The 15,268-nt window shown below is 43.1% G+C and overlaps 1 protein-coding gene across 10 annotated transcripts in view; it reads right to left on the bottom strand.

The window, feature by feature from the left end:
• LOC139263485 (centrosomal protein of 128 kDa-like) overlaps nt 1-15,268 on the bottom strand; it is a 519,582-nt gene that overhangs the window by 289,414 nt on the left and 214,900 nt on the right. For all 10 annotated transcript variants that reach the window (XM_070879630.1, XM_070879635.1, XM_070879632.1 and 7 more), the window contains 2 exons: nt 8,138-9,139; nt 169-333 (listed from right to left, as the gene is read on the bottom strand). In XM_070879630.1, coding sequence (XP_070735731.1) covers nt 169-333; nt 8,138-9,139 — 1,167 coding nt within the window. The remainder of the gene's footprint in view (nt 1-168; nt 334-8,137; nt 9,140-15,268) is intronic.

Consider the following 15,268-nt stretch of genomic DNA (forward strand, 5'->3'; position numbering starts at 1 on the left):
GAGAGGTCCAACCTGTAATTGATTGGCTGCATAGTGCTTTGGGAGTGTCCCGCAGATGTGAATGGTGCTCATAAGTGCAATTTTTCTTTCTTGAACTGCCACATTCCAAGGCAGCAGCAAGTTGCGATCATATTTTAGCCACGGTTTTTCACCCAGGGAAACTCTTACCTTTTCTTCCCGTTCTTGCTTCATCAAATGGTACTTCCTCCTGAGCTTTGTGTTTTCCGTCTCACCCTGAATTAGGTCTTCTGCGAGCTTGTTACATTCGGTTTTCATCTTTTCCACCTGGCGTCGCTGTGCTTTTGCCAAATTCTTGTCATCCGCTAGCTCGGCCTGAGGAGCACAACAAAGCAGGAGCAATGGTCAACACTTCCAGAGGCATTCACTGCAACTTATAGGCTCATCATGAAATGAAATTCCGCACATGCATATTATACAGTACTGCTCTTTTTACAAACAGGTGGTTAAAAAGAATTATGTGGAAAAGAACACAGACCAATACATTTCCAAGTGCAAATTGGCTGCTGCGTCTCCTACGTTGTCTCCAACAGTGACCACACTTCAAAAGCACTTAATTGGTTGTAAAGCACTTTGGGGCGTCCCGAGGTCATGAAAGGCGCTGTATGAATGTGAGTCTCTCTTTCTTTCTTTACTCCTGAGTATCTCTGCAGTAATGCTATCAAGTCATCAATTTGACATTATTGAGAATCAGGGAATTAGTATTCAACTTGTGATTTAAGCAGTGCAAGAGTCTGATTGATTCTCACGAAAGAGAGAAATGGGACCCTTTGGTCATTGCTTTTATCATATTAAAGAGTGCCTCAACCAATGAATCTTTCAATGAAGTAAGTGCAGTTCCATTATTAAAATGATAATATCGAAAACAGGCTGCTTTCCTGTACGAGAGAGAGTTTGACATTACTGTTTGAGCCACAAAGTGCCACCATTTCAGTTTGAGTTCTGTTTCGTCGCTGAAAACTAGACAGCCAAGAAATTATTGCTCACCTCCATTTCCTCCCAATCCCCACAAGGAAACGGTAAGGCATTTTGGAGCTCAGAAACTTCCCTTGATGTTCTCTTGTAATATATGTGTAAAGGTACGGAGATCGTTTTGTCAACATCATCAATCGCTGTCAGTCCAAATTCACCAGCCTCCTCTTATAGGATTACCTGCGGAACTACAGTCTCTCACATACGTCCGTCTCAACTCTTCAGGATAACTTCACTTTTGCAATAACATTTTCAATTACTTCTGAGTCAACCTCTTGGGTGTGCACACCTCTACACAGTTTCAGAGGAGCACGGGCGAAGGTCTCCAATCATACAGCCTTTCTACTGTCAGCCAGATAGGATGCATGATATGGGGGAAAACATTTTTCAGTAGCAGTATCATCTCCAGACACAAAACTAAATAGAAGCAGCTTACAAGTGGGTTTCTTTAGCCCAATCTACGTACAGGTTTTGGAAAAATGATTTTGCAACAACTCTTCGGGATTGCAACATTAACAGCCCGACTAAGGGCTAAAAACTCATTGCAATTTTAACTATTCAATTCAACTGTCACGCAGAGGTTGGATGTTATTCAGTAATCATAATGTTAAATGTCAGCCTTGGCTCAGTGATAGCATTCTTGCCTCTGAGTCAGAAGGTCATGGGCTCACATCCCACTCCAGAGACTTGAGCACATCATAGAGGCTGACACTTCAGAGTAGTGTTGAGGGATTTCTGTACTTGGTGAGGCACAAAAACAGGCTGTAAAAGCTTTTATAGCTGTGTAAAAAGGAAAAGATTAGCGAAAGTAAATGTGGGTCCCTGACAGGCTGAAACAGGAGAAATTATAATGGGGAGTAAGGAAATGGCAGAGAATTTAAACAAATACTTTGGGCTGGATTAGCGGTTGTCTATAGCCTCAGTTAGCGGCCAGAGGCGGCGATAATGCAAGCGTTAGAGCTTAGTGGCCAGGCTGATTTATCGCACTCATCAGCTCTTTGACCAATTTTGACGAATTTCTGGGCGGGAGGCGCAAACTTTTTCAAGGCGCTAAAAGTACCGCTCCGCCTGCATTAACACCGCAACAGAAGCAGGACTGAATTCTCCCCCCTTGTGTCTGTCTTCACTAAAGATGCAGCAAACAATAGTAGAGAATGAGGAACTGAAAGAAATTAGTATTCGTAAAAATAAAGTACTGGAAAAATTAATGGGACTGAATGCCGATAAATCGCCTGGACCTGATGGCCTACATTCTAGGGTTTTGAAAGAGATGGCTATAAAGATAGTGGATGCATTGGTTCTCATCTTCCAAAATTCCACAGATTCTAGAACGGTTCCCATGGATTGGAAGGTAGCAAATGTAACCCCATTATCTAAGAAAGGAGGGAGAAAGAAAACGGGGAACTACAGACCAGTTAGCCTTACATCTGTAGTAGGGAAAATGCTCGAAACTATTATTAAGGACTCGGTAGAAAATAATAATAGGATAATAGGAGTCAACATGGACTTAGGAAGGGAAATCATGTTTGACAAATCTATTAAGAGATTTTTTGAGGTTGTAACTAGCAGAATAGATAAGGGGGAACCAGTGGATGTGGTGTATTTGGATTTTCAGAAGGCATTTGTAAGGGTGCCAAACAAGAGATTATTAAACAAAATTAGGGCTCATGGGATTCGGGGTAATATACTAATCTCGATTGAGGATTAGTTAACGAACAGAAAACAGAGTAGGAATAAACGGGTCATTTTCCAGGTTGGCAGGCTGTAGCTAGTCGGGTACCACAAGGTTGAGTGCTTGGGCCTCAGCTATTCACAATCTATATCAATGATTTGGATGAGGGCACCAAATGTAATATATCCAAGTTTGCTGATGATACAAAGCTAGGTGGGAGTGTAAGTTGTGAGGAGGCTTCAAGGGGATATAGACAAGAACATGGCAAATGGAATATAATTCTCAATTGGGAAAAAGCCAAGTTTGCTAAGTTGAGATGGGATTTAGCCAAAATGTGCTGGAAACAGCTACTTGAAGATAAATCAGTGTCAGAGCAGTGGAAGGCATTCAAGGAGGAGATCCTGAGGTTTCAGAGCAAGTTTGTTCCCTGAAAGAAAAAGGGTCGACTAACAAATCTAGAGCCCCCTGGATGTCGAGGGACATACTGGGTAGGATAAAATAAAAAAGGGAGGCTTATGACAGATACCGAGGGCTCAATACTGCAGAAACTCTAGAGGAGAATAGAAAGTCCAGGGGTGCAATTAAAAAGGAAATTAGGAAAGCAAAGAGAGAGCATCAAAAAATGTTGGCAAGTAAAATCAAGGAAAACCCAAAGATGTTTTATAAATACATTAAGAGCAAGGTGATAACTAAAGAAAGAATAGGGCCTATTAGAGAACATAAAGGTAATCTCTGCGTGGAGGTGGAAGACGTGGGTATGGTTCTTAATGAGTACTTGGCATCTGATTTCACAAAAGGGGTGATGCAGACATTGCAATCAGGGAGAAGGAGTGTGAAATATTAGATGAAATAAACATAGTGAGAGAGTTAGTATTAAGGGGATATAAAAGCAAAATATTATAGATGCTGGAATCTGGAATAAAAACAGAAAATGCTGGAAATCTCAGGTCAGGCAGCATGTGTGGAGAGGAAGCAGAGTTACCGTTTCGGGTCGATGACCCTTCATCAGAACTGGAGAATGTTCGAAAAGGACAGATTCTTAACAAGCGCTGAAAGGGGGAGAGGAGGAAAGAACAAAAAGGAAGGTCTGTGATAGGTTGGAAGGCTGGAGAGATTAGAGAGACAAAAGGGATGATGGCCCAAATTCAAATGGTAATGCCAGGAGTTAGAAAAACATTAGCCAAGATAGGGTGTGAATGGCGGGATAATGACCAACTGGCATTAGAGACAAGGAGAAAAATAGAAAGAAAGAACAGGTTCTGAGGGGAGGGTGCGGGGGAAAGGGAGCCAAAGATTGGCAGGGGTTACACTCTGAAATTTTTGAACTCGATGTTGAGTCCAGAAGGCTGTAAAGTGCCTAAACAAAAGATGAGGTGCTGTTCCTCGAACTTGCGTTGAGCTTAGTTGGAACAATGTAGGAGATCGAGGACAGAGGTCAGAGTGGGAATGCAGTGGAGAATTAAAGTGACAGGTGACCGGAAGCTCAGGGTCACACTTGTGGATTGAACGGAGGTGCTCCGCAAAGTGGTCACCCAATCTACGCTTGATCTCCCCAATGTAGAGGAGACCACATCATGAGCAGTGAATACAGTATACTGTACTAAATTGAAACAAGTAAATCGCTGTTTCACCTGGAAGGAATATTTGGGGCCCTGGATAGTGGGATTAATATTAAGGAACTTAGCAGCTTTGAAAGTGGATAAATCCCCAGGCCTGCCCGGATGAAATGTATCCTAGGCTGTTAAGAGAAGCAAAAGAGGAAATAGCAGAGGCTCTGACCATCATTTTCCAATCTTCTCTGGCTACAGGTGTGGTGTCGGAGAACTGGAGGGCTGCTAACGTTGTACCTTTGTTTAAAAAGTGAGAAAGGGATAAGCCGAGTAATTACAGACCAGTCAGCCAAACCTCGGTGGTGGGAAAATTATTGGGAAAAATTCTGAGGGACAGGACAAATTTTCATTTAGAAAGACACGGATTAATCAAGGACAAGATTTGTTAAGAGAAGGTCATGTCTGACTAACTTAATTGAATTTTTCAAGGAGGTAACATGGAGGGTCGATGAGGGGATCGCGTATGATGTACTGTAAACATAGAAACATAGAAAATAGGTGCAGGAGTAGGCTATTCGGTCCTTCGAGCCTGCACCACCATTCAATAAGATCATGGCTGATCATTCCCTCAGTACCCCTTTCCTGCTTTCTCTCCATACCCCTTGATCCCCTTAGCCATAAGGGCCATATCTAACTCCCTCTTGAATATATCCAATGAACTGGCATCAACAACTCTCTGTGGCAAGGAATTCCAGAGGTTAACAACTCTCTGAGTGAAGAAGTTTCTCCTCATCTCAGTCATAAATGGCCTACCCCTTATCCTAAGACTGTGTCCCCTGGTTCTGGACTTCCCCAACATCGGGAACATTCTTCCCGCATCTAACTTGTCCAGTCCCGTCAGAATCTTATATGTTTCTATGAGATGCCCTCTCATCCTTCTAAACTCCAGTGAATAAAGGCCCAGTTGATCCAGTCTCTCCTCATATGTCAGTCCAGCCATCCCGGGAATCAGTCAGGTGAACCTTTGCTGCACTCCCTCAATAGCAAGAATGTCCTTCCTCAGATTAGGAGACCAAAACTGAACATAATATTCCAGGTTTGCAACTAACTTATAAGGTTCACAGATTGGTCAGAACAAAGACACAAATGACTGTAATTTAAGGCAAACTAGTTTATTATCACTACCTTAAGGTTACACACATGTAATGCAAAAGCTGTATTTCTACTGAGTATTATATTACCCGATCCCAGGAGTTGATCAGACTCCGCTCCAGTTGCTAGCTTCAGACTCCTAGCCCGAGGTCCCCCTATCAGGTTTAGACCTAGGACCAACGACCAACATCCGTCTGTGAGAGTCCCAGGTCTAACCCTGTCTGTGAGGGTCCCAGGTCCCCGCTAATCCTGTCTGTATATGGATTTCAGCAAGGCTTTTGATAAGGTCCCACATGGCAGACTGGTCACGAAACTAAAAGCCCACAGGATCCAGGGTAAAGTGGCAAGTTGGATCCAAAATTGGCTCAGAGGCAGGAAGCAAAGAGTAATGGGTGTTTTTGTGACTGGAAGGCTGTTTCCAGTGGGGTTCCACAGGGCTCAGTACTAGGTCCCTTGCTTTTTGTGGTATATATCAATGATTTGGACTTGAATATAGAGGGTATGGTTAAGAAGTTTGCAGATGATACTAAAATTGGCCATGTGGTTGATAATGAAGAAGAAAGCTGTAGATTGCAGGAAGATATCAATGAACTGGTCAGGTGGACAGAACAGTGGCAAATGGAATTCAATCCGGTGAAGTGTGAGGTAATATATTTGGGGAGGGCTAACAAGGCAAGGGAGTACACATTAAATGGTAGGACACTGAGAAGTGTAGAGGAACAAAGGGACCTGGGAGTGCATGTCCACAGATCCCTGAAGGTAGCAGGTCAGGTCGATAAGTGGTTAAGAAGACATACGGAATACTTGACTTTATTAACCAAGGCATAGACTATAAGAGCAGGGAGGTTATGCTTGAACTGTATAAAACACTAGTTCGACCACAGCTAGAGTACTGCATGCAGTTCTGGTCACCATATTACAGGAAAGATGTGATTGCACTGGAGGGTGTACAGACGAGATTTACGAGGATGTTGCCTGGATTGGAGAATTTTAGCTATGAGGACAGATTGGATAGGCTGGGTTTGTTTTGTTTGGAACAGAGGAGGCTGAGGGGAGACCTTACTGAGGTGTATAAAATTATGAGGGGCCTAGATAGAGTGGATAGGAAGGACCTATTTCCCTTGGCAGAGAGATCAACAACCAGGGAGCATAGATTTAAAGTAATTGATCAGAGGTTTAGAGGCGATTTGAGGGGAAATCTCTTCACCCAGAGAAGGGGGGGCAGAGGGAGGGGAGAAAGAGTCTGGAACTCACTGCCTGAAAGGGTGGTAGAGGCAGAAACCCTCACCACATTTAAAAAGTACTTGGATGTGCACTTGAAGTGCCCTAACCTACAGGGCTACGGACCAAGAGCTGAAAAGAGGGATTAGGTTGGTTAGCTCTTTGTCGGCAGGCGCGGACACAATGGGCCTAAATGGCCTCCTCCCGTGCTGTAAATTTCTATGATTCTATAATGTGGAGAAGTGTGAAGTTATACACTTTGGTAGGAAAAATTGAAAAGCAGAGTTTTTAAAAAAAATCGGTAAGAGATTGGGAAATGTTGGTGTTCAGAGGGACCTGGGTGCCCCTGTACACTAATCACTGAAAGTTAACATGCAGGTACAGCAAGCAATTAAGAAAGCAAATGTTATGTTGGCCTTTATTACAAGAGGATTTGAGTACAAGAGTAAAGAATTTTTACTGCATTTATATAGAGCCCTGGTGAGACCACACCTGGAGTATTGTGCAGTTTTGGTCTCCTTACCTAGGGAAGGATATACTTGCCATAGAGGGAGTGCAATGAAAGTTCACCAGACTGATTCTTGGAATGGAGGGAATTTTCCTATGAGGAGAGATTGAGTAGACTAGGTCTATATTCTCTAGAGTTAAGAAGAATGAGAGGTGATCCCATTGAAACATACAAAATTCTTACAGGGCTCGACAGGTAGATGCAGGGAGGTTGTTTCTCCTGCCTAGGAAATCTAGAACCAGGGGTCACAGTCTCAGAATAAGGGGTCAGCTATTTAAGACTGTGATGAGAAGAAATGTCTTCACTCAGTGAATCTTTGGAATTCTCTACCCCAGAGGGCCGTGGAGGATCAGTCATTGAGTATATTCAAGACAGAGATCGATAGATTTTTGGATATTAAGGGAATCAAGGGATTTGGGTATAGTGCAGGAAAGTGGTGTTGAGGTAGAAGATCAGCCATGATCTTACTGAATGGCGGAGCAGGCCCGAGGGGCCGAATGGCTTACTACTGCTCCCATTTCTTAAGTTCACTGCTGGAAGTGGCCTCTTTTGGATGAGATGGTAAAACCGTGGCCCTATCTGCTCTCTCAGGTGCAAGTAAAACAATAAATGACGCCATTTGAAGAAGAGCACAAGTGTTCTTCCAGTGTCCTGACTAATATTAACCCCTCAACCGGCATCACTAAAACAGATTATTTGGTCATTTATCTCATTACTGGTTCTGGGCCTTAATGTGCGCAAATTAGCTGCTGCATTTGCCTACATTATAACAATGACTGCACTTTGTAAGTCTCTATGGTGCAATCGGTTGTTGATCGAAAGGTTGGTGAGTTCCTGCCCATCTGAGAACAAAACCTTCACTTTGGTGGAACAGGCATGAATGGCTTGTTCAAAAATGCTTAATTGGCTGTGAAGTGTTCCTGAGGACACAATATTAATGCAAGATTTCTTTCATGAGCAAAACCAATTGAGGAATGCATTTAATGCTTTTGAAACCATGCCTTAAAAAAAATTAATCATTTGTTGCCAATTAACTATTCTTACCTTTAGCACGCTGATATTATTCTCTAGTTGATCCCGTTCTTGTTGACATTGTTTAAGTATTTCCTGCCTATTCTTTTCATGCTTAGTTCTTAAGGTCTGCATCTCTGATCTGATGTCTGCAAGTTCTTGTTGGTGTGCATCCCTCTCCAACTTCAACTTGCTGTTGAGTGAAGCAAGTTCCTCTTGGGCCAAGGCCTGCCTTGATTGAGCTTCCAAGAGGCTTTTTCTAATCTCCGTCTTGGATTTTTCTTCCGCAGCTAGCTTAGTAGTGAGCTCAGATCGAATGGCACTTAGCTCGGTGATCACTCGCTGCATGTCCAAGAGTTTCTCCTGACCTTTTGCATGCTGCCTGCTCAAGGCCATCAACTCATCCTCGAGGTGCTGCTTCTCCTCTTTGGCCCGCACATGCAACATGGACTGCGTGTGCAAGTCAGTCTCCAGTTTGCTTGAAGACTCCTTAGCATCTCGCAGCTCTCCATCCAAGTCCAGCAGCCCTGACTTCAACTCATTGAGCTCCACAACCTTCCGTCGGATATCCTCCTCCTGCTGCACCCGTTTTAATATGACATCGTTGAGCTCCTGGCGGAGGTTCTCCATCTGCTGCAGGGACGCTGCGTGTTGCCCCTGGACTGCCTCTTTCTCTTGACTCACCCGGCTGTGCTGATCCCTCCATCGATCGATGGTCTCCTTCTGCTTTTCCACATCACGCTCCAATTTCTTGCATTTGATTTTCCACTGTCGGATAGACTCCTGAGCTTTTATTTTCAATTCTTCCTTCTTCTTTTCACTCTCCAACCGAAGGACCTCGACTTCTTTCAACTGAGTCCTGCATCTGTCAGCTTCCACACTGGACTCTTTCAGCTGACGGGCTAGATCTACCATCTCCAAACCTGTAGATTTACAATCGTGCATGCAGTCATCGTAACGGTTCTGGATTTCCTGGAGCTGGCTCAACATCCGCAATTGCTGCTTCTCTCTTTTCTCTAGGTCTGAGCTGAGGACCTTTAAACACAACATAAAATGGCATCAGTTTATTGTCTCTAAATGGTGCCTATCCATTCAAGCAATTAGAATTTCATATTGACATGAGAATTTCTTACTTGCATTTTGGTCATACATTATCTGAAGGTTTTGTATCGATGCACATTACAATTATTGTGATAAAACAACATTATTTTAAGGAGAAATATTTTCCTTTAAACTCCAGTACTTTGCCAATGGTCCAACTTTGGCCATATTGCATAATGTTTGACTTGCTAACTGCAACTGGTGAGAGGCCAGATTTGAATCCTCTTCTCAACTAGCAAACCCATTACTGAGCAGGTTTTGACATTTCTCAACTTAGCCATTAGATGAAGCACTTGGAAATAGTGGGTGGAAATGAGGGAAAGATCATACAACAATAACTTTTATTTATACACCACAAGAGTGCACCTCCTATCGGCTACAGTATTTATTAAAACTCGCTGTGTAGAAGTTCACATCCAACCCTTAAAGAAGAGTTGAGGATTTCTAGCTTGACTTATAGGGCTATTCCCTAATGAGTGCTTCAGCTGACTAAATCACCATAAATAATCCCCAGAGACATAACAATTCCATTCCCTAATTTCCATAAGGTTAGGATTTGTAGATAAATTACTAATGAAGCATTCATGGAGGTCCAACAAGAGGTCCTCTGTTTCCCCTGGCTGAAGAGTCAAGAACCAGAGGGCAAGCTCTCAGGATAAGGGGTCAGCCATTTAAGACTGAGATGAGGAGAAATTTCTTTACTCCGAGGGTTGTGAATCTTTGGAATTCTTTACCCGAGGCCTGTGGAGGCTCAGTCGATGAGTATATTCAAGACTGAGATCGATAGATATTTGGGCACTAAAAGAATCAAGGGATATGGGAATAAGGTAAAAAAGTGGAGTTGATGTAAAAGTTCAGCCATGAGCTTATTGAATAGCGAAGCTGGCTCAATGAGCCGTATGGCCTACGCCTGCTTCTATTTCTTATGTTCTTATGTCCTAAATAATGGAGATCGAGCAGGTCTCATGTGTGACCATGAGACTGTGCTAAGTTAATCAATCTCGCCTGAGGCAGTGGTGAGGATATTACAGTTGGTCTCAATGCTCCTATAAAAGGGCAAATTAAAAATGGAAATTCAGCTAGTCTTTCCATTCCCAATCTGTACATGTGAATACTGGGTAGGGGCAGGATTAGGTTCATTGTAATCTCCTCGGATTTGGAACAGCATGCTGACACACGTGAAAAATGGATCCATGGGCAAAGTACCAGATGGTCTTTATTCCCCTCAAGGAGAAGGGAGTGGTGAGGAAGGAGGTTAAAAAAAACCACAAATATCAAAAGGCCAACCACCATCTTATGTACTTCTTGGCAATGGCTTCAAAGAAGCACTTCATGTCATCCACCTATTCGCTCAGTTGATGCAGTGGGAATAGTACAGAACTGCTCAATTTTCTAAAAACTTTGCACATTCTTGCCAAGTATTGGGCTGCCAGTGACACACTGGGCCTTCTGTACCAAGGCTGGATCTCAAAAGCTATCTTCAGGGAGGCAATAATGAAGCTCAATGTTTAATTGCCATCTGACCGATATTTAGTCACTAATACTTAAAAGCTTAAGTAAAACAATTGTGGTATTAAACTAAAGAATTGAACAACAAAAAAAATATAAAATGTTCAAAACTAATTTTAGAATTCCTAAGGGGAGCGATATATCTGATTAAATTGGGAAAAAAAACTAGGGTACAAATTAGGAACAGAGCATTAATTCTTTCAGAACAAAATATGCTTAATTTTAATCCTTAATGACAGCTTTGAGTACTTCTTTAAAACCTTTTTCACAAACGATTGAAAATCTGTTTATTATTTTAGTGTCTGTATCATGGTGCTTGATACGCAAGGCATCACCTCTATATGGGGCAGCCTGGATGGGCCAGTGGATCTTTTCTAGTCGTCATTGTCCATCAAATGTTCATATTTACTTTGGCCCTCAGCAGAACATCAAATCACAGAATCTGCCAATTGATTTGGTTTCTCTTTTACTGCAATTAGTTGTAGCCAAGAATTAAATTTTTTTTATTGGTAATTTTAATAGTGTCCAACAAGAGGATAATGTGGATAATCTGCTAAAGTAATAGCCACCCTTATGCATTGAATTGCAATGTAAATTCCATATACAGATGAACAGATACTATCTGCCTATGATGACAGCCCATCAGGCCAACTTTGGGGGTTGAATTTCCAGTGGAGCCCTTTATGCGGCAGATTTGGGGCAGGGTAGAAATTCTGCCTGTCCCATGGATGCACCTCTCACCCTATCCAATTTCACAGGTCAGGCTGTTCGCATACTGTTTGTGGACACCTGCAACATTCATGGTGCCAATGAGATGCCCACCTCAAGTAGACTGGCTATGCACCATAAGGAAATAAACTGACTTGCTCTTTTAACAAGCCTTGCAACCGATTGCAGTAATTAAACTCCAGCCTTTTAACTTTTGAACGTCCTGGATGTCCTCAGCAATGATGGAACATAAAAACATAAGAAATAGAAGCAGGAGTAGGCCTTTTGGCTCCTCAACCCTCAAGATCAATGAGATCATGGCTGATCTTCTACTTCGACTCCACTTTCCTGTGCTATCCCAATATCCCTTGATTCCCTTAATATCCAAAAATCTACCAATCTCCATCTTGAATATGTTCAACGACTGAGCTTCTGTGGTAGAGAATTCCAAAGATTCACCACCCTCGGAGTGAAGAAATTTTTCATCTCAGTCCTAAATGGTTGACCCATTATTCCGAGACTGTGATCCCTGGTTCTAGACTCCCCAGCCAGGGGAAACATTCTCCCTGCATCTACCCTGTCAAGCCCAGTAAGAATTTTGTATGTTTCAATGAGATCACCTCTCATTCTTCTAAACTCAAGGGAATATAGGCCTAGTCTACTCAATCTTTTCTCATAGGGCAATTCCCCCATTCCAGGAATCAGTCTGGTGAACCTTTGTTACACTCCCTCTCTGGCTAGTATGCCCTTCAGCCAAAGACACATGGGGGTCCCGGGCGCCCAGCAGAAGTGGAAAATGTCAAGTCTATTGCTTTACACTTCCACTTCTTTATCACTGCCTGTAAAAAGATCAAGGGCCTGGTGGAATCAGTTCCTGCTCCAAATTCCACTACCCGCCCACTCAGAATACAGCATTTTTACGGCAAAAGACACCTCAAAACATAGTGTGCATTTTCTATTACCAGAAAAAACAGTTTTTAAAAATGCAACTTCTGGTTAGCAAAGTGAAGGGAGTTGTCTACAATATTACGGTCATCTTAAAACAGCACTTTGTGGGTGAAAAATTTGCTCAGAGGATAAATGTTAAATATAGAAACGTACAATAGAATTAAACAAGCAAATAACAAATGCTTTCTTTTAAACTATATGATGCACTCCCTTATGAAACATTAGTCTGGTGACAAAGAAGTGGGAGTGTAAAGAAATAGACTCGAGACTCATGTTGAAACATGTTGGAGGATTAGTGGACAATTACTTATCTGCATCCAACAGACTTGTCCAAACAAAAAACAAAGCAAACTGAGAAAATGGATTGCTGGATAATTCCATTGATCTTTCTACACTCAACCCGGTCCTGTATTGCTTGGGATTCAGTTGCTTTAAACCATCAATGCACATGATCTATTCCCTCAGAATGAAAAATTGCTTTCATACAAAATGCATACTGGTTGAAGCTGACAATTCAGTCACGTGTTTGCTGCTACTTCTGTTTATGTAAGCTGCAACACCTGGGTATGCCAAGCACGGGCCAGCCCACACTGCGATCTATGGATAGTAGGAGCATGTGGCCACACTAGGTCCGTGCAGCAGAGCTTGGTCTCCAGTCGTCTTGGTTAACCCTTGCCACTGGATCAAGACCTAGCTCTGTCAAGCCCGTGTGGTGGCTGGTGTGCAATGGCCACCCCACGTTAAAGGATTTCCACGTGCAGGCACCTTCCACCCTTCAATATGTAGTTCGGAACCTAGAATGTCAGGCCCCTCATTGAAGCACCTGTGAACTCATCCCTTTTTGGTGTGGAAGCAAGTCATCCTTGATACGAGGGACTGCCTAATTAATACTAATACTATGCCAAGCACCTACCATAGCACACAAGATTATTTATGAGGGCAGATTATGCAGGGACAGTTTGTACTGATTTACCCAACTCCTCAGGGAGACATGGGCCCGTAATTTGCGGTCGGTGAAGCAAAGGCGTTCGCCGCTGGGCCCAAAGTACGCTTCCCACAAAGACCTCGTGATCTGTGGCGACAACGTCAGCTTTTCCGACCTTCAGTTGAAATCAGCTTAAGTTAATGGGAAATCCCTAACACGAGCTGCGTTGACGTCAACAAGCTGTCTAAGCAGCCAATCACAATGCAGAATTCGCAAACCGAAAACCAGGAAGTGAGCAAGTTCCTTTAATTCTAGCTTTTAAAAAAATGTTAGAGAGCAAAACAAAGATTGGGCTCTCACAAGGAGAAAAAGGTAAACCTAAAATAATGAACAAACTTTTTTTTAAATTTAAAGTTTCTTAAAAATTTAAATTTTTATTAAAATGTATCGATTTGACATTCCACAAAATTAAAATTAGTTTTTTTTAGGGCCATAACATTTGTTTAGCAGTCAATACGTTGTTAAAACTCCAGTTATACCTAATCCAAAAGGGTCTAATTTTTAAATGGGATATTTAACAGCAATCTTACTGCGGACGAGCTGACGTTTTCATCAGTTTCCCGGATTTCAATACTTTTCCAGCAGGGAGGGGGAGAAACCACAGTGCAGTTAGTGATGGAGCAGTGAATGGCTGACCGCAACTTCAGGATTTCCGCATTAGATCCGGAAGTTGCGCTCAGTTTCAAAGGGATAACAACAGGAAAAGCTGTTCATTCATTGCTATTACTCACTGCAAATTCCAGGCCATTGTGTATACTTGTTTTACAAAACCGTGCATATCGCACTCGAATGTCATATAGCCAAATGAGAGACAGATGGTAGGCTTTCTGTCCCTTTATGTCCCCTCTTCCCCACCCCCCCCCCTTCCCGCACCCACCACCCTCTTCCCGCACCCACCCACCCCCCACGCACCCATCCCCCTCCCACCCCGATTCCCGCACCCACCCACCCCCCCACGCACCCATCCCCCTCCCACCCCGATTCCAGCATGCACCCACCCCCCCTCCCCTGCACCCACCCACAGCAACCCCCCCCCTTGCTGCTCCCCCCCCACCCCCTCACCGCCCCCTTCCTCCTGCACCCACCCCCCCCACTGCCTCCTTCCAGCTCCCACCCCTCCACGTTTCTTTCCTCCGCCCCCCCCCCCCCCCCCCCCGACCAGGTGAGATTTCCAAGGACAGTGTGACTGGCAGCGTCCCTGGATCGAGGGGCTAAGTGTAAAACCCATCCACTTTCAGTTAAAAACAAAATGGAGGTTACAGAGGCTGCCAGCCTCATTACAATATTTAAATTGATGTCCCGCTTCCTGGCAGCGCGTTGGCTGCCTGGCCTTTCCAACCCGCCCCTCCCACACTTCTGCTCAAACAGGAAGTGGGTGGGTTGGAGGTTTGCCGATTTAAAAAAAATTAACCAGCCCCACACTCCAAACCTATGCTTTTTTTAAGGTTAAAATTGCCCCCTTTGGAATTACTTCAATCCTGTATAAAATAATGTTGATTATCAGGGGTTAACTTAAAGATTATCTGTAAAATAACCACCAACATGAATTCAGAAGGAGAAGATTCTGTCTGACCCACATCCTTGAGAAAATTACATCCCAAGTGGATAATTGTAAGCTCTATGACTTGTTGTGGATAGACTTTTAGGCTACTTACTAAATTCCTCATGAAAGGCTATTAGTAGGATTTGGGCCACATCTTGAGGCAAGGATAACAAACTGTAAGGGGGTATAATATTGTAAGGGGATAAAATACTGTCACCAAAGTGGAAGTAGATATTCGCTTATATGCATGTAAAGCTCGCTTATAAAACTCACTTACAAATGGGTTTTAAAATGGAGAACAGCTAAAAAGCAGAGCTTGCTGGTAAATGAACCATCATAAGTAACCAACAATGCGTTGAACCCTAGCACA

This window comes from Pristiophorus japonicus, chromosome 4 (genome assembly GCF_044704955.1).
Source record: "Pristiophorus japonicus isolate sPriJap1 chromosome 4, sPriJap1.hap1, whole genome shotgun sequence".
NCBI classification, from domain to species: Eukaryota; Metazoa; Chordata; class Chondrichthyes; family Pristiophoridae; genus Pristiophorus; species Pristiophorus japonicus.